The sequence below is a fragment of the Eschrichtius robustus genome, chromosome 13 (genome assembly GCF_028021215.1).
Source record: "Eschrichtius robustus isolate mEscRob2 chromosome 13, mEscRob2.pri, whole genome shotgun sequence".
Lineage (NCBI taxonomy): Eukaryota > Metazoa > Chordata > Mammalia > Artiodactyla > Eschrichtiidae > Eschrichtius > Eschrichtius robustus.
In genome coordinates this window covers 86195029-86214677 of record NC_090836.1, presented here as the reverse complement: position 1 = coordinate 86214677, position 19649 = coordinate 86195029, and the positions used below count along the sequence as shown (strand labels likewise).

The following is a 19649-nucleotide window of genomic DNA, read 5'->3' as shown; positions in this document are numbered from 1 at the left end:
TGCTAAATTAAGAACAACAATCAACTCTTAGATTCCTAATTACACACAAATACTTAAAAATCAGAACTCACTTGCAAACATTCAAAAAATATACCAAAATGTTCCTTGTAGATGTAGAACGCTGTGGATTTGACCATGTTTTTGAGGGTTTCTCCAACTAAAATCCATGGAAGTTGAGTTTCTGTTTCAGTAACTGGTCCTAGCTTTTGCAAAATTAGCTTCACTGCCTGTGGGAATCCAAGAGTCATGAAAATGAACATGCACACTCTTATTCTCAAGTATTACATTGGTATTTCCCTCTCTGATTACTCCCCACTCTGCTCAAGCTACCTTAAAATCTGATCCAGGATAATCAAGGATATGGCAGCTCTGGTGGTTAACTACATGTCCCAAAAGAATTTCCAAACTAGGATGGGGAATTTTATCACACAATACCCACCCACCCCCCATCGATCAATTTATGTCACCTTCTAGCATCCAGGATGAAGAAGAGAGCAGTGATTTTTTAAATTTTTTGATTGACTGATTGATTTTTTGGCCATGCTGCACGGCACGTGAGATCTTAGTTCCCCAACCAGGGATTAAACCCGTGCCCCCTGCAGTGGAAGCACAGTGTCTTAACCACTGGACCACCAGGGAAGTCCCGAGCAGTGATTTCTTTTTAAATGAAAAATACCTAATGACCCAGGGCCTACAGTAGGTAAGCATTGTTTTTAAAGCCCTAACGCGCCCCATTGAATGTTTTCTATTTATTCTAGGCAATCCTCTCTCCAGGTGTCTGTGTAAATCTATCTATTTTCTTTTAATCCCTTTCACATAGATTCAAGGAACTCCTCCCAGTTATTTACCGTCTCTGTACAGGAGTGAAACATATTTCTAACTCCTTTGCACATTTCAAAGAGCAACTGTCCAACTCCTTCTACTTTTGCCGGATGTTCATCAAGATCAAGAAACATTAAATTGAAAAGTGCATTTTTATCGGAAACCTAAAACATAAAATGCAAATGGAAAACTGTATTTACAACATAAACATATCCTAATGAATAATTATTATTTGCTATTCTAAAGATTATATTTAAACGTTATTAGGATAAAAATTCTAAAAGGAATAGTGACACTCGCAATGATTTCAAACTGCTACAAGAGTATATTATCACTTGTAACGTCACACAAAAGAGTGATTAATTCATTGGTATAATATGAAGGTATGTACCAAGAAAAACGACATAAGGCAACATTCTATCTTTTAAAGTAAATAGTATGCTTATATTTTATGAGTATAAAAGAAATTTAATAGCAATGTTTTTGTTTTATTACAAAAACTCTATTAAAAACAAACACAAATGACACTATACAATCAGTTCCTTCCAGGATATTTTTATAAAAATTTCTGTTAATCTCACTGTTCATGCATAGACTGACTTGAATTAGAGAATATATATACACTAAGTAAGAATAAAAGAGTGACCCCAATTATTTCACATTAGTGAGCAAAAACCACCTTATGGTGAGATAAACTCAACACAGTAACAGGTTTCTCTTTATATAAAAAATATTAGTCCATAATAACTATATTATAAAAGATATCTGCTTCTGTTCATCAGATTCTTGAGGATTAATGAGCAATAAACACATAAATGATCAAACTAACCTTTCTCATCAAAAAAGTAAAGCTTTCAGCAGCAAAGTTTCTTATATGTAGTTTTCTATGAGCCAGGAGTGTACTATACATGCTATAAATGAGAAAATAAGACATGTTTAATTAATCATCATTTTAATAAAGATGTACTACATGTTAACTATATGCCCAACACTGTGCAAGGTATGCAAGAAAGATGTAGCAGGTATAATAACATAAGCAGTTTAAAATCTCATTCGATTACCACGACACCCACATGTCAAACAGAAGACTGAAGGTCATAGACATTAAGAATCCTAGGATTGGTGGCACTGGTCTTATAGGAAAGACTATGAAAAGTTGAAACTTGTAGTGATCCCTGAACGACAGGAAGAATACAGGTGGGGACTGGAGTGCATATTACCAGAGATCAAAGCAAGAGCAAACACGGGGTGGGCAGAAGTGATCACAGTCGAGGGATAACAGAGAGGGACTTCCCTGGTGGTGCAGTGGTTAAGAATCCACCTGCCAATTCAGGGGACACGGGTTCGAGCCCTGGTCCAGGAAGATCCCACATGCTGCGGAGCAACTAAGCCCGTGAGCCACAACTACTGAGTCTGCGCTCTAGAGCCCACAAGCCACAACTACTGAGCCCGCATGCCACAACTATTCAGACCTGCGCCTAGAGCCCGTGCTCTGCAACAAGAGAAGCACCACAAGGAGAAGCCCAGGCACCACAATGAAGAGCAGCCCCCGCTCGCCGCAACTAGAGAAAGCTCGTGCGTGGCAACGAAGACCCAACGCAGGCAAAAATAAATAAATAAATAAATAAATTTTTTTAAAAAAGAGAGAGATATCAGAGAGGTTGGTCTGTCTAAAGGAAGAAGGATGATATGGGTGGGGAAGGCAGCTCCAGATAAAGCTGCTCAAGTCAACAGGTGGCTTTGAACACTAAGCAAAGGAGTGGGGACTCTAGCTTACATTTAAGTAAGCACTTACTATGTTACTTCATCTAATCAGCACAACGACTCTGTGGGGTAGGAACTATTATCCCCATCCAATAGATAACGAAATAGGGGCAGAAAGGCTATGCAATATATTCAAGGTCATACAGCCATGCAGCTATAACTAAATAATGACTCATATAATCACATTGTTTCAACTGGTCTCCCAAATGGAAGAAGAGCATGGAATTTATCTCTCGTATTTCTGCCATATTCCCAGCACCTAATTGTTCCTTGGTCATGGCAGGTACTAATAAGTGTTGGCTGAATAAGAAATGAATAGTTTCAGAAAAAGAAATTGGGCGCCAGTATAGGGTGATATAAGGGAAGAAAGAAGAGGCTGGCAGTCCAACTAGGAAGTTATTCAAGTCATAAAAGCCTGGGCAAACAAGGGCATGAAAGAGGGCCAGTGGCAGAGGGAAATGGCAATGGATGAACCCAAGAGACATTTCAAGAGTCCCTGCAATGAAACCAAAGACCTTACAGTATCCACAAGGCCCTTTATGGTCAGGCCCCCTACTACCACATCTCTGACATCGCCTGATTACTCTCCCCCTGTACACGCTGCTGCACCACCCGGGCTTCCTCGCTGTTCCTCGCTCATGCCAGCCCCATGCCCAAGATGTTCTCCCCCTGATAAACTTCATGAGAAGAGGGATTTTTATCTGGTTTATTTGTGAGTGCATCTCAAGCCTGATACACAGTGTACAATAAATAGTCACTGAATTGAGTACGTGAATAGCAGAATCAAGAAGATGTGAAGTCCTTGAAGACAACTGGGTCAAAGATGCCGCTAAGTGGCCAAATCTCAGTGATGGGAAGAATGATGGTATCACCGTTAGAAACTGGGCGACCAAACAAAGCCTGGCATTGAGTACATATTTACTGAACATACGAATGACTGAGAAGAGCTGGCTTGAACAGGAATGTGCAGACTTTGATTTCAACAACAGTCAAGTGAAAATATCCAGGCTGTTGAAGATGTCATACTGAAAGCAAATAAATTTATAACTGGAGAGCCTGACTCAGGAGATATAAAAGTAACAGCAGAAGTCATGAAACCAAATAAACTATATATCCCCCAAGATCTTGCTGGTCTTTAATGAAGTAATCTCGGTTTCTAATACGTTTTACCAAAATCTTCATAGAGAACTAGTAAAGGTCAGAAAAATATTTCTTTCTCATTCCGTGTTTAAAGGAGGGTAGAGTGAAGGCAGGTGGTACAAAAACAAAATCGACAGTCCTATCCCATATCCATACTTATACTGGACTGGGGTAAAAGGTTAATCTTGCGTGTTCCTGTGCCAATTGAAGTATGTAGAAGTAATCAGGACACCAAGTAGAAAATTCCATTAAGTCCCAGATTGAAATAGATTACCAACAATCTTTGCCTTACTTTAAACAAAAAGCTGGTATAGAATTCATTCTCTTTCCCTGTCCACACTTACTTACTAATACTGAGTGTCTCTTTTGGCTTAATCAGTATTTTAGGGGCTAGGAAAATGCAAATATTTAAGATGGGGTTCTTGAAGAGTTTATAGGTTTATAGAGGACACCATTACATTAGAACAAACGATTATAACAGAAGTTGTGTGACATAAGTGGTATAGAATGCCAGACGTGTTCAGAGTACAAACCTCTGATTTCTGGACAAGGTGCCCGGGCATGTATGTGGAAGCTATGGATTCAAGTCAGGCTTTGATGGTGGGGGGTTTGATTTCAATAGCTGGAGATAAGAGAAGGTCAGGTCAATGCAGACTGATGGAACAGACTATGGACCACTTTGGCTGGAGAACCAACTTTTTATAAGAAAATAATTAGAGACTGAGCTGGAAAGGAAGTTTGGCGTCTGACTGAAGACAGGGAAAAGGCAATTAAAGAACATATTAATTAAAGTTAGGTAGCCATGTCAGCAGGTGCCAGTGACAGGTATTATGCATGTTTTCATTAAATACAGATGGGAGTCAGAAAGTCTCTGCTGGTTGTCAGTATCAATAAAAAACTGCCCTTGACCAAAAAATAAAAAATTAAAAACTTAAATGCTAAAAAATATCATTGTAGAAGAGGATCATTCTACTTAGGGGATTCAAGCACACAGTTGTTTCCACAGAGGCAATCTTGACTATTCGACATATGTGTATCGCTTTTGCTTTCAAAACTGATGCAGATGGGGAGCAGAACTGACTGCAAATGGGCATGAGAAATCTCTTCGAGATGATGGAAGTGTTCTTAAACTGCATTGTGGTGATGGTTGCATAACTTTATAAATTTACTAAACAGCACTGAATCATATATAAAATAAAATAAAATTTTAAAGCAAAAAAAAAAAAAGAAGAAGAAGAAAAGAAAAACCCATGTGAGAGAGAGAAAAGGTCACCTGTATATATTGGACATGTCCTTCACCATTAGTCTCCACAGGTATTTGTACAGATAGGACAGCGAGGTGAAAGCCCATTCTAACAACTCTGTGTCCTGAGTCTCCAGGATTGAAGTGATAGTCAGGAAAAAATCCTGAAAATGGGGATAGAAGTCCATCTGCAGATCTCGTGCCAACTGTACAACTAAACTGGATGAAAAAAATAAGGAGAGGTAACTGATTCTGATACATGTAGATCAAAAACCAAATACTACAAATCTGTTTCACAAATGATAACCTATCACCTATGATGAAAGGATTAATTAAAGCTACTAAACCAAGTCTCAAGAAAGGTATAAAATTTTTCACGTTTTAAGAGTTGAGCAAAGAAATCAGGCTAGAGCTTGTACCTTCCATCACAAGTTATAGTCAATCATTCCTATAGTGTCAGAGAAAAATCAGGTTCTTGTAAAAGTATAAAAAGCAAAAAAGTATACCTCTAAGATTCTGCTTTACAGTAATGTACTAATATTTTCATCTAACAAAAAAAGGTAAATTCTTGTTTCTAAATCACAAACACCAGATCTAAAGCATATGTAGCTATAAAACAACCTTTATTAAAATTCAGATAAATGTTGTTGCCTTTCTTTCAACATGCTACTTACTCCAAAAGGGGTTGATAGGCATAACTGTTCTTGACTTGCAGGTGAGTCTTCAAACTCTGAACTATCTCATTTTGATGATAGACTAGCTGATTGAAAGACTGGCATTTGTTAATAACTTCTTTGTAAAATTTCCCTGGGTGGGGGAAAAAAAAAAAAGAATAAGTTCTGCTTTTCCATCACACCAATATTTAGCTGTTTTGACCATATATAGTACAAATGATGGGTGAATAAAATAGAAACAAAATAGAAAATACCAAAGTGCTCCGTAAGGTTCAGTTCTCTCCACTTCAGTAGACCCTCAAAAAAGTAGGTTTCAACTTCCTGCCAAGATTAAAGCAGTCCATTAATCAGACAACTCAAAGAAAAACTATAATCAAAGTACATAAGAATAATGATATATTAATACCTTAAGACAGTGATGATAGTCAAGAGTTGAAAAACTCCTCTTAGTTTTTTTTTGAACAGGGCATTAACTAACACACCTATAAAAGCAATCAGGTGTAAAATATGGGCAGAAGATTTAAAACTATGTAATAGTCACACTAAAAAAAAATTTTTTTTCTGTTTTTCACAATTTTAGGCCAAGAAAAATGTTGACTCTTACAGTTCTTTCATTCTGCTTTTGGAAATATGAATTGCTACAACCTTATAGAGAAGTAATCTGGCATTTCTATTAAAATTAAAAACACGTGGGCTTCCCTGGTGGTGCAGTGGTTGAGAATCTGCCTGCTAATGCAGGGGACATGGGTTCAAGCCCTGGTCTGGGAAGATCCCACATGCCGCGGAGCAACTGGGCCCGTGAGCCACAATTACTGAGCCTGCGCGTCTGGAGCCTGTGCTCCGCAACAAGAGAGGCCACGATAGTGAGAGGCCCGCGCACGGCGATGAGGAGTGGCCCCTGCTTGCCGCAACTAGAGAAAGCCCTCGCACAGAAACGAAGACCCAACGCAGCCAAAAATAAGTAAATAAATAAAAATTTTGAAAAAAAAAAAAAAAATTAAAAACACATATGTCCTTTGATCCAGCAATTCCCTTTTTGGAGATATCTCTTATAAAATTTGTAAATATACAAGTATAAAGACATTCATTCAGCTTTACTGTAGTGGCGGGGGGGAAACATAAAAAAGCCTAAATATCCAACAAAAGGAAAATGGTTGGTATACATATTATGGTCTGTATATAATAAGGTATATTATGTGGCTATTAAAAAGAATTATATCTATTATTAAATTAGAAGGATGTTGATAGTATACTTTCAAAGTGAGAAAAGCAAGTTTCATAGTGAAGTATATGGTAGGAACCAATTTTTCTTTAAAAAAAAAAAAGACCTCTATAAGTGTTTGCACACATTTATACGAGAGAAAAGTTCTTACTTAGATGACTACCAAATCATCACAACGGGTTACCCTGACTCCAGAGCAACTGGTTGTTCTTTCCTCCACATTAAAGCCAGAGAGATCTAAAATTTACAACTGATCATGTCACACATTCCCCTGCCTTATAATCCTAGAATGACTTCCCATAGCTTCAGGATAAATCCAAACTTAGCTTGACATATGAAGCCCTTCATGGTCTTTGATTACCTCTTCAGCTTTATCTCTCACCAGCTACCCCCTTCGCCCATCTGCAGTCACCATCAACATAAACAAGCATCCCACATGCAATTATAAGCATACTGAAATGCTTTGGAGTTTCTTGAATGTGACATGCCCTCTTTAGCCTCTGTTCCTTTATAAAGGCTTCTTCCTCAGCCTGAAACAGCCTTTCCTGTTCTCTTTGCCATGCTAAAACCTATACAAACAAGATTCAACTCAGGTATCACCTTGTCTACTTCACCTTTTTTGACACCTCACCTTACACCCTCACAGAATCTAGGTTAGGATCCCTTCACGGTGAGTTCCCAAAGCATTATGTGCCTACCTAGATAACATCATTAACACACTGAATTCACATACTGGAGACAAGGCATTCAAAGAGATAGTGAGCGGAGTCTGACTAGAGTCAAGTGAAAAATAGTAAAAACTGACATTGAATCCCTAATTTAAAGGCACGTTATACAGGACCTTAAAAGGCTGGCAGAGAAATAATGACTTGATGCAGCGAAAACAAGATTTTTGAGTAGAGGTGTGACTGAGTTACAGCATGGTTAGAACTGGAAAAAATTATGTGGTTTAGCTCCCCCATGTTTTTTAATAAAGGAGGAAACTGAGCCCCAGGAAAGTGACTTGCTCAAAACCTCTTTAAAATTGTAGTTTCAGGAATATGGATCTGTAGCAGTGCTCGGAATGCGCATGGGAAGGGAGTGGCTGGAATCAGAAGCCACCTGGGAATCAAGTAAATTTTCTAACACCACATCACCCAACAGAACTTTCAGAAATGATGGAAAATGTTCCATATCTGCACTTGGTCAGTATGGTAGCAACTAGCCACATATGGCTACTGAGCATTAGAATTTTTAATTTACTTTACTTTAAATCTAATTTGTTATGTGTGGCTACTGTTTGAGACAGCACAGGTCTAATGCATTTCATGTTCATAAAAAAATGGCTTGAGAAACAATTCACTTCAAAGAGAATCTAAAAAACCAACTATGAATACTTGAGGATCAGCTCACTTAACATTCTCTTACCTCATCAAAGCTTGCAGTTCTATCAATCCGGTGAATAATATCGATATTCACATTTCCCAATCGTTCAGCAAACGTAAGAAACTGCGGGGGAGAAGTATATTTACAATACATCCACATTTTATACTTATCATATCTTGAACATCTGTTTGAGTGCTGTATAACAATCATGTGTGGACAATTTCCTTCTGGAAGTACAAAGTTTATAGGTTCAATGTGCCTCCTTATGTTCTATCATTAGAAATAATGTTATGCTTCGCTTTCAATTTCAGAGTTGTATTTTCAATCAATCATAAAATGTATAACTGAGTTTTACAACTAGAAGTAGACATCGCTGATAAATCACAAAAGATAACTTTAAAAACAAACTGAAAGACAAATGCACTGCACTACTGTACGAAGATAATGAAATATTTCTATGGATATATTTGCAAAATGTCATTTCAAATAAAATTTCCAGGCTAGACTGGTGGATTGACCTAGGTAAAAGCTAGCAACGTGGCCTCGCCAGATCTACTGCTAGGTTTCATACCCTGCTGCAAGTACAGGATCTGGCTAAAGTCGTGGCAACAACAGTGTTTTTAAACATATACAGACCTACGGCTGTAGAGTAACAAAGAAACCCTCAAGGAGCAAACCGGGAAAGTGGTGTAGTAGCCAGTAGCTGGAAATCACTCACCTCCTCCCACCGGCCCGTCCCCTATTCGGTCTTCAAGGATAAGAGAGCAGGAAAGAATTCCTAAGCCGTTAGTTTGTGACACTGAATTTAACTCTAGCCTGAAGAGAAGTCTCAGCCAGGCCAGACGCCACAAAACATGGGCGAAATCTGCAGTTGAAGCTTCCTTCCCCATCCCATATTTATTACACCCGGAGAGAGAGAGGCTCTTTTGCTAGAGCCTCCGGACAAATGACCCGCTCGGCCCAGAGCACTGTAGCCCCGGCAGTCCCGCTCAGAACTAGTCCCACGGCCAAGTTTCTTCACTCACCCGGTAAGTGTTCTCGATCTTGTGGGAAACTGGCTTTGGCTTCATGGCTGCAGAGGGGCGGCGGCCCGCGAGGATCTCGGGAAGGGTTGAAGGGATGCTACTGACTGTAGACAAGGGAAACTGGCTCCCACACTTGCACTCCCACGCTTGCACTCCCACGTACTCAGACTCTTTCTCACGTGCGGCTTGAGTCCCTGGGCGCCGCCATGTTGGAGACGGGGAGCAGGCTGAGCGGGTCACGTGGGCGGAAGAAGCGGACGGAGCAGGCGCGCCCGCCCCCTGCAGCCGGCTGGAGACTGGGAGGCTCTGGCTCGGTGGGTGTGTGCGTGCGGAGTTTTTTGAGCTTTCTTCAGTAAAGGTTTATACGAAAAATGTGTATTTTTATCATAAAAGAAAACATGCCTGTCATCATTAACAGCCAGCAACTACTACCTCTCACTATGTATAGTGCACCAGGCAAAGCTCTTTACATTCATAATTTCACAGTAAAGCGGATTGTGAACGTTGCGTGACTACCGATGAGGTACATATTTCTAAGTCCCTTTGGCATACGGAGAAAGCAAGGATGTGCAGCCGGTAAGTGGCAGTCTGGCAGAGGTCACTGAGTTCCAATGTCTGATATTCTTAACCACTATTTTTCCATTTAAAATTGGAAAGGACTTTTAAAGAAAACTCATGGTTTCATGCACAACCAGTTAACGTTTTGGTATTTTCCTACCATTCTTATGTCCTGTTGTTAAACGTAATTATACAAACAGGTGTGTGTGTGTGTGTGTGTGTGTATGTTTTTTCACTTATTCAACAAATATTTCTTGACAGTCTGCTATGGGCCATGCTCTGTTCTGTGAGCTGAGAGACTAATAATATTAATAATAATTTTGTTTGGAAATGTTTAGTCTGAGGTGCTTACATCTTAGATAGCCAAGAAGAGATATTCAGTAGACAAATTGAATATATTCCTGCCTAGAGCTCAGTATAGAGGTCAGGGCTGGAGGTGTGACTTAAATACACTTTACAGAAAGTGTGAAGTTATTTAAAGCCATGGAACTGGATGAGATGTTTTAGGGAGAGAGTGATGAAAAGGAGGACAAAGAAGAGAAGAGGACCCAAGTTGAACGTTGGAATGCTCCAACATTTAGCAGTGACCAGAAAGGTGACTGGGAAAGAGAGCCAGTGAGGTAGAAACAGATTAGTCCTGGCCTGGAAGCAGAGCCAGTGGCCAACTATAGTGAAAACTGAGGAGAGAGAAGTAGCTGCTGAACCAACAAGGTGATGGTCACTGATGACCTTGACAAGTATGGTCTGGTGTAGAGGAAGGGAAGCGAAATATGTATGGATTGAGGAGGGAATCAGGTGAAGAAGTAAAGTAGATAAAACACTTTCATATTGTTATTGGCATTACAACATCAATGTTTTTATGTTGTCACAGGGTTGCTGTAAATATTTTTAATGGATTCATAGCATTTATGGATTTTATTTTTTAATAATAAAATATAGAAGTGCCCAATGTTTGACTGGCTTCCAGTAAGCTAATTGGCTTTTTTTTTTTTTTTCTTTAGGTGGTTCTTCACCTTGTTGGGTCACAGAGCCTTCAAGGAGTCTAAGAAAGCTGTAGACCTTCTCTTCAGAAAAATACTAATAAGCTCATTCACACTAAAATGTATAGATGATTTCAAAGAGAAGTCTGCAGTTACCTGAGGGTAAGAGCCCCTACTCTAAGCAATGTTCCCAACCTATTGCTAAAATTACCCCCAGATAATTGTGTCCTTTTACTTCTCTGTTATTTATTTTTGGTAATGGAGTTAATGGGACAATAAGGAGTAGAGAGAAACATGAAAATCAAAAAACTGACACAAGTTATATATTGCATTGTTACTCATTATATGATCCTTATAATATTGACAGCTCTGGTTGAACAATTTATCAATACAACATGGTGGTTAAGAGCATAGATGCTAGAACCAGATTGCCTGGGTTTGAATCCTACCTCTGCCACTTATTACTGGTGTAGTGTTGGGGAAGTTACTTACCCTCTCTGAGCTTCAGTTCCTTTTATGTAAAATGGAGCTAATGAAAGCACCTACCTTATAGGGTGTTGTTGTGCAGAGTAAAGAAGCTAATGGATGAAAGGTGCCAGGTACCATAACTGCACAACCTTTGACAAGTTACCTAACCTTTCTGAGACCCAACTTCCTGATCTATTAAAAGGAAGTGATAATAATACCAGTTTTTCAAGGAATTGTATTGGCACACAGAGAATGGTATAAATGTTTACTGAATGGATAAGTGGTCTACTGTCGGGCTACCTGACAAGTTCCTTAAGAGTAGAAACCATGTACTTTTTCAACTTTGTATCACCAGTGTATCCCGTAAACTTAAGAGTTTAATGAATGTTTGTTGAATTAACAAAGCGTGCAGTACTTTGTTTAACCCTGACAAACTCAAGACTAATGTAACTCCTGCACTGGATGCGGGTTGTGCCACAGGATTTTTAAGGTTTCTCCCAAAGCTGTTTCTGAGGTTCTGTGGAATATCCAAAGCAGCCATGAAAAACACCACTGTTTACTTATGAATCTTCTTGCCCCCCAGCTTTTGCCCTCCATGCCAAGGCCTTAAATACCCCTTGCAATCCTCTGTTTCTTTTTACCGCAATGGTTCTGCCTGCCCCATCCATTCCAGCTAGTTCACTTAGACACATAATTCTTTCGTTCCTTCCTTCTTAAGCTTGATTGGGAAGTGTCGCTTTTTAATCTTTGTTTCCTTAGTGCACACTCTAAAGCCCAAGGGACTACAAGAACACATGAAAAGTTTGCCTAGCCTAGACATGGAAGGCTTCTAGCTGGAGGTGACATCAAAGCTGAGATCTGGAAGATGGATAGAAGAAAACCAGGTAAGGGAGGAGCATGGACACAAATGGTGTTATCTAGGTAGAGGGAACAAGGGAGGGAGCAGTATATGCAAGGGTTCAAAGTAGTCAAATAGAAATTTGGTTATTTTTAGCTCTTAATCCAAAGCCATATCCTCTCAAGTTAGCACTGGGCATTGGTATCATCCTTAGTATCTTTGGGCTAATAAAAAGTACAACAAGGAACAGGGTGAAACTCAGAGGTAGGGAGAGCCTCAGTTTCCTTAACTGTGAAGTGGGGACAACAGTAATCCAAGGCTCTTGAAAGATTAGTAAGATGTTGTACGTGATGTCAGGAAGGGGACAGGTCTGCATGGTGGGACTCAAAAGATGCAATATATCAAACAGGAAATGATTCTGACTCAGAACAAGGGACCAAGGAAGTGAGATCTCAAACCAATAGAGGGGAGTGAAGGGAAAAGAAGAAAGCGTGGCCAAGGAAGATATTTTAGTAACTCTTAATTACGGTAGTTAAGAGAAGCTGACCCAAAGATCGTTCCCTTCTTGTGAGAACCATGTTCACTGTTGTGTATAAATCGGGAGGCAGCAAGAGCATGGAGTTTGGATTCAGAAGAACGTTTGGATCCCAATTCTAGGATTTTCCATGTATTAGCTGATAATTGGACCAGTGACTTAATCTCTGAGCCTCAGTTTCCTCACCTTTAAATAATAACCAAGTCTGCCTTTTTACTTGCTGGTTAGTAAGGAGATCCTTTGACATAAAGCAGGTCAAAGTCTCTTGTAACTTATACATGCCTATATGAACAGTCTTTCTCATTTTTATTGTTTCTTTTTCAACCATGTGATTGCTTCTTAGCACTGAGACCATTGAGCTTCTATTCTCCTTTCCTGGTTTATGCCTCAGGCATCAGAGACATTAGACCAGAAATTGCAAAGTGGTAGGCCTCACCAGCCCAGTGTAGCACACAGATATATTTTGCTTACCAAAAATGTTCTTGAAATATTTTAATTTGTAAAAAATCTGGAGATTTCAAGTGAAAACCCAGATTTCTAGCTTCTCTTGAAAAATTTTAAAAATCCACAACACTGGGCCCACATTTGGAAGAGCAGCAATCACTCCCTGTAGTCCAAGCCCTGACCCCCTCGCTGGTTTATGTCTGAGGCACCCACCTGGCCCCCTTAGGCATTTCATTTTGCAGCACCTGCTCAAGAAGAAGGCTGTTGTTGTCTTCGGTTTTAAATATGTCTCTTCCAGAGAGCAGATCACTGACGCTGCTGCCATTTTTATTATTCACTACAGTGAGTGACTCAGCATTTTACAGGGGAGTTGGTGCAGTTTTTCCATCGGTGTTAAAATATTTGGAACACCCTTCCCCACCTCCTGAAACACACATACAGACATGCACACACGCTATTGCCTTCTATGTTCAGCTTGTTTTCCTTCCCCACTTTCACTCACCATTGGCATTTCTGTCGTGAACTTTAAATTCCTTATTTTCTTTTAAGAGATGTCAGAGGATAACCTAGATTAACCTGCTTTTTGAACAATTTAAACACCTACATATTTTTACATACCCACTTTCATGATTTCTACTCTTTATTTTTATCCTTAACTTGACATCTTCTGTAGGAAGGATAAGGGTCTCACAGTTTGGATTTATCTCCCCTTCTCCATTTTCCCACCCTCCCCTTGGTTATATCTTTGCATCCGAATTGGCTTTTGTCCTATTACATCTTAGTTGCTTCTTTGGAGGAGAGGAGAGCTTGGACTCTGCTGCCAGGTCTCCCAGGCTCACACCCTTGTCACTGCTATGTGAACCTCAGTTTACTCACCCCCAAATTAGGGGTAATACTGGTGCCCCTCATGGAGCTGTTCCGAAGAGTCACTAACCTAATACTTTGGTTATCAAAGTGTGGTCCCCAAGCAGCAGCAGCACCCGATGGGAACTTGTTAGACATGTGAATTCTCAGGCTTCACCCCAAGCCTGTTGAATCAGAAACTCGGGGGATGGGGCCCAGTAATCTGTACTTTCACAGGCCTTCCAGGTGATTCTGCTGCAGCCCCAAGTTTGGGAATCACTGACCTCCTGTATGTTAAAGCACTTAGAACATTGTCTGGCACATCCCATGTGCTATAGAATGTGTTTACTATTATTACTGTTTAGTCTTTTATAAGTATTTGCTATTATCACTATTTTGTTCTCCTATCCACATCTGCAAGGTAGGTTGTATTATCCTCACTTTAAAGATGAGGGATCTGAAGTTCGGAGAACTTCTAAGTGGTGGAAGGACTTGAATTCAGGTCTTCTAATTTCAGTTTGCCTTTTTGCCACCCCACAGCTTAAGAGTGTGAACTAGAAGGGACAGGTTTAGAGAAATAAATGCTTGGATGTTATGGTAGACATTTGTTGATTTCTTGATGTCTTTGTTCTCTCTTCCTCTGGAAGCAGCATCCTTATTTTCCTTCGAGGAATCACTCTTCCCTCATTCTTAGTGTCTGAAGTTCAGACTAGACACCTAGGAGGGCTTGTGTCCTAAGCTGTATTTCTTTGGCCAACTAACTGGTTCAGAGGTAAGCATGTGTCCCAAGCTGGGCCAGGGACCCTATCTGGAAGTTTTGTGAGAGCTATTGGGAAAGAGGTGCTTCTTTTTCTTGGATTTTTGCAAGATGATAGGAGCCTGAAGCTGTTGGTGGCCATTGTGTCACTTCATGGAGAGGTCTGCCTGAGAATGAACTCTGTGCAAAGTAGGTGAGAGACAGGGAGGGAGAGAGATTGATTGAGATGAGCTTATGTGAGCCAGTGGATCCATCCACCCAGTCCTTGGACTTTTCAGTCACCTTAGTTCACTAATTCCACTTTTGTATGCTTAAGCCAATTTTAATTGGGTTCTGTCACTTTCATCCAAAATAATACTTATACAGCTGACTTAAAATTTTTGTGTTGGGGCTTTCCTAGTGGCGCAGTGGTTAAGAATCTGCCTGCCAGTGCAGGGGATATGGGTTTGAGCTCTGGTCCAGGAAGATCCACATGCCACGGAGCAACTGGGCCCGTGCACCACAACTACTGAGCGTGCGGCTCTAGAGCCCGCGAGCCACAACTACTGAAGCCCGTGTGCCACAACTACTGAAGCCTGCGTGCCTAGAGCCCATGCTCTGCAACAAGAGAAGCTACCTTAATGAGAAGTCCGCGCACTGCAACGAAGAATAGCCCCCGCTCGCCACAACTAGAGAAAGCCTGCGCACAGCAATGAAGACCCCACACAGCCAAAAATAAATAAAATTAAAAATAAATAAATTTATAAAAAAATAAAATAAAATTTTTGTGTTGCTGATAAACAAGACTGGAAACTTAAGCCTTCCTCTTGACATAAACATTTATATGGTGAATAAGAGTCAAAAGAATCAAAGACAAAATCTTGATAATAGGAGTCAATGTGATGGATTGGAAAGAATATCAGACCAGGAGTTATAAAACCTGGGTTCTAATCCTAGGAGGTTCACTCAGCTGTGTGACTTTGTAAAATTAACCCTGCACCAAAAGAAGTAATGTACACATATATGCTTTGAATATTGCATTATGTGAAGTCAAGTAGTTATGAGTTGCTCCCAAAACTTCATATGTATATACAATGGTATGTTTTCAGTATCAGCTGGGGAGGCCGAGAAGGGGACGCTTCTCAGTTTCTTATATATCACTCTTTGATCTCGGTGATAGAATACCTTTAAAGATACACTTAAAAATACATCTTAAGGGCTTCCCTTGTGGTGCAGTGGTTAAGAATCCACCTGCCAATGCATGGGACACGGGTTCGAGCCCTGGTCCGGAAAGATCCCACATGCCGCGGAGCAACTAAGCCTGTGCACCACAACTACTGAGCCTGCGCTCTAGAGCCTGTGAGCAACAACTGCTGAGCCCGTGTGCCACAACTACTGAAGTCCATGCGCCTATGGCTCATGCTCTGCAACAAGAGAAGCCACTGTAATGAGAAGCCCGCGCACTGCAACGAAGAGTAGCCCTTGCTCGCCACAACTAGAGAAAACCCACACGCAGCAATGAAGACCCGACGCAGCCAAAAATAAAAATAAAACAAAATAAATAAATTTATTAAAAAAAATACATCTTAAGAGAATGGAAAAAAGCTACAGACTGGGAAAGATGCTTGCAAAACACATATCTGATAAAAGATGTGTGTCCAAAACGTGCAAAGAACTCTTAAAATTCAACAATAAAAAGAACTCAATTTAAAAATGGGCAAAAGATCTGAACAGACACCTCACCAAAGAGGATATACAGATGGCAAATGAGCATATGAAAGATGCTTAACATTGTATGTCATTAGAGAGTTGCAAATTGAAAAACATTAAGATACCACTACATACATGTGAGAATGACTAAGCTCTAAAATACTGACAACGCTAAATGCTGGAGAGGATGGGGAACAACAGGAACTCTCATTCATTGCTGGTGGGAATGCAAAATGATACAGCCACTTTGGAAGACAGTTACTTATTTCTCATAAAGCGAAACATTGGCTTATCATATGAGCCACCCGTCACTCTCCTAGGTATTTATTTAAATGAATTGAAAACTTATGTCCACACAAAAACTTGCACATGGATGTTTATAACAGCTTTACTCATAATTGCCAAAACTTGGAAGCAACCAGGATGTCCTTCAGTAGGTGAATGGATAAACTATGGTATATCCATACAATAGAATATTATTCATTGATAAAATGAAATGAATCTGGAAAAGAATGGATGTATGTATATGTATAACTGAACCACTTTGCTGTACACCTGAAACTAACACAATGTTGTAAATCAACTATACCCCAATATAAAATAAAAATTAAATTAAAAAAAATGAAATGAGCTATCAAGTTTCAGAAAAACATAAAAGAAGCTTAAGTGCATATCACTAAGTGAAAGAAGCCCATCTGAAAAAGCTACATACTGTAGACTCCAACTTTATGACATTTTGGAAAAGGCAAAACTATAGAGACAACAAAAAGATCAGTGGTTGCCAGGGGCTGGGAGGAGGGGACAAATAGGTGAAGCACAGGGGGTTTTTAGGGCAGTGAAACTATTCTGTGTGATAGTTTGTGTAATGGTGGATACATGATTTTATGCATTTGTCAGTACTTATAAAACAGTACAACACAAAGAGTAAACCCTAATTTAAACACAGACTTCAGTTAGTAATAATGTATCAACATTGGTCCATCCACTGTAACAAGTATACCACAGTAATGCAAGATATTAATAATGGGGGAAATTGTATGGGAAGGGGAAGGGGGTATACAGGAATTCACTACACTTTCTGTTCAATTCTTCTGTAAACTTAAAACTACTCCAAAGATAAAGCCTATTAATTTTTAAAAATTACATCTCCTCCTAACTCCTTCTCCTTTTAAACCAAAAAGTTCTTTGGAGAACATCATGGCTACTTGAGATGAGATCTAGAAAGACAACACCCTGCTTTTGAATCCTGGGAGCTCCAAGAGGAAGTAGGACCAGAATCTCATTAACACTAGAAGCCAAGAAAATTGGGATCTGTGTGATTCAGAGTGAATCAGAAAGAGAAGTGAGTGACTCAGAACACCAGCTAGGAAAAAAAAAGATTTATTTACATACTCAATGAATCTTTATTGAGTGCCTACTATGTGTCAGGCACTGATCTAAAGGCTTAAGAGACAACAGTAAACAAATGAATTCCCTGCCTTCATGGGGCTCATATTCCAGTGTGGAGAAACAAAAAATAAATATGTAAGTCTCTAGTAGACCATCAGATGGCAATAAGTGCTATGGAGATAAATATAGCAGGTAGATAGAGAGTGTGACAGAAACTTTTAATTATTCCACAGAATTCATTCCCCTTTTCATTTTTTAGAAAAAGAACCCGTATCTCAACCACTTATACAGGTCAACATCAAAAAAATAACCCAATCAAAAACTTGGCAGAAGAACTGAAAAGACATTTTTCCAAAGAGGAAATGCAGATGGCCAACAGGCACATGAAAAGATGCTCAACATCAGGGAAACACAAATCAAGACCTCAATGAGGTATCACCCAACTCCTGTCAGAGTAGCGATCAACAAAAAGAACACAAATAACACGTTTGTGAGGATATGGAGAAAAGGGAACCCTCGTATACTGTTGGTGGGTATGTAAATTGGTGCAGTCACTATGGAAAACAGTATGGAGGTTTCGCAAAAAACTAAAAATAGAACTACCATATGACCCAGCAATCCCACTCCTGGGTATATAACCAATAAAAACCAAAAGCACTAATTCGAAAAGATACATGCACCCCAGTGTTCATAGCAGCATTATTTACAGTTGCTAAAATATGGAAGCAACCTAAGTATCCATCAACAGACTACTGGATAAAGAAGATGTGATATATATACGTGTGTATATGTATATATACATACACGCACATATGTAGTGTAGTAGTATTCCACTGTGTGTGTGTGTGTGTACACACACACACACACACACAGTGGAATACTGCTCAGCCATAAAAAAGAATGAAATTTTGCCATTTGCAGCAATATGGATGGACTTGGAGGGCATTATGCCAAGTGAAATAAGTCAGACACAGAAAGACAAATAATGTATCATATCACTTAATAAAAAACACAACAAACTAGCAAATATAACAAAAAAGAAGCAGAATCACAAATATAGAGAACAGACTAGTGGTTACCAGTGAGGAGAGGCAGGGAGAGGTAATATAGGAGGGGGAGTGGTAGGTACAAACAATTGGGTGTAATATAGGTTACAAGGATGTATTATACAACACAGGGAATATAGCCAATATTTTGTAATAACTGTAAATGGAGTGTAACCTTTAAAAATTGTGTAAAAATTTTTTTAAAAAAGAACCCCTATCTCAACTTTTAGCTGGTAACATGACCATGCATTAGAGACTACATTTCCCCCCCACCCTCCATTTTTGCACCTGGATATAGTGTTGTGACCAAGTTCAGGCCAAGGGGATATGAGTGGAAATGTTTTGTGTAACTTTCAGTCAGGTCATTAGCTGAAGGATAAAGCCACTTGCCTTGTACCCTTTCTTTCTCCTTCCAACTGGCTAAGAGATGGCATTGACTGGAGCATCCTTGGAAGCCAAGTGTGGAAGATGGCAGAGCCCCCAGCTTTGGACTGCTCAATTCTTGACAGTTACATAAGAGGGAAATAAACGTCTATCTAATATAAGCCACTTTGGGTTTGGATTTCTTTATTATTGCAGCTTAGCTGGTACTTAATTCAGGGAGCACCAGAGCAAAGTGAGAAGGGTTTGCTATGTTATATAAGGTAATCAGGGAAGCAGAAACGTGAAGGAAGGGAGGGAGGGACCTCTGGAGATGAAGATAATTCCAGGCAGAAGAACAGCAAGTGCAAAGGCCCTGAGGCAGGATTGAGCTTCAGTCTGGTCTAGGAATAGCCAGGAGCCCAGCATGTCAGGAACACAGCAAGTAGGAGGGGAAGTCAGAGGGTTGGGGAGCAGATGGTCTACA

At 39.8% G+C, this 19649-nt stretch overlaps 1 protein-coding gene and 1 long non-coding RNA gene across 3 annotated transcripts in view; one reads left to right on the top strand and one right to left on the bottom strand.

Moving 5' to 3' along the window:
• Positions 1 to 9469, bottom strand: part of UTP20 (UTP20 small subunit processome component) — a 93340-nt gene extending 83871 nt beyond the window's left edge. For both annotated transcript variants that reach the window (XM_068560821.1, XM_068560822.1), the window contains exons 1-8: positions 9256 to 9469; positions 8273 to 8353; positions 5898 to 5964; positions 5644 to 5776; positions 5000 to 5188; positions 1652 to 1733; positions 849 to 986; positions 72 to 227 (exon numbers count right to left, since the gene is read on the bottom strand). In XM_068560821.1, the coding sequence (XP_068416922.1) occupies positions 72 to 227; positions 849 to 986; positions 1652 to 1733; positions 5000 to 5188; positions 5644 to 5776; positions 5898 to 5964; positions 8273 to 8353; positions 9256 to 9300 (891 nt within the window). In that variant the 5' untranslated portion in view covers positions 9301 to 9469. The remainder of the gene's footprint in view (positions 1 to 71; positions 228 to 848; positions 987 to 1651; positions 1734 to 4999; positions 5189 to 5643; positions 5777 to 5897; positions 5965 to 8272; positions 8354 to 9255) is intronic.
• LOC137775168 (uncharacterized) lies at positions 9035 to 15766 on the top strand. The gene is made up of 4 exons (XR_011075985.1): positions 9035 to 9258; positions 10815 to 10955; positions 12021 to 12145; positions 15079 to 15766. It is a non-coding gene; the product is annotated as an uncharacterized lncRNA (long non-coding RNA).
• The last annotated feature ends 3883 nt before the right edge of the window (positions 15767 to 19649 follow it).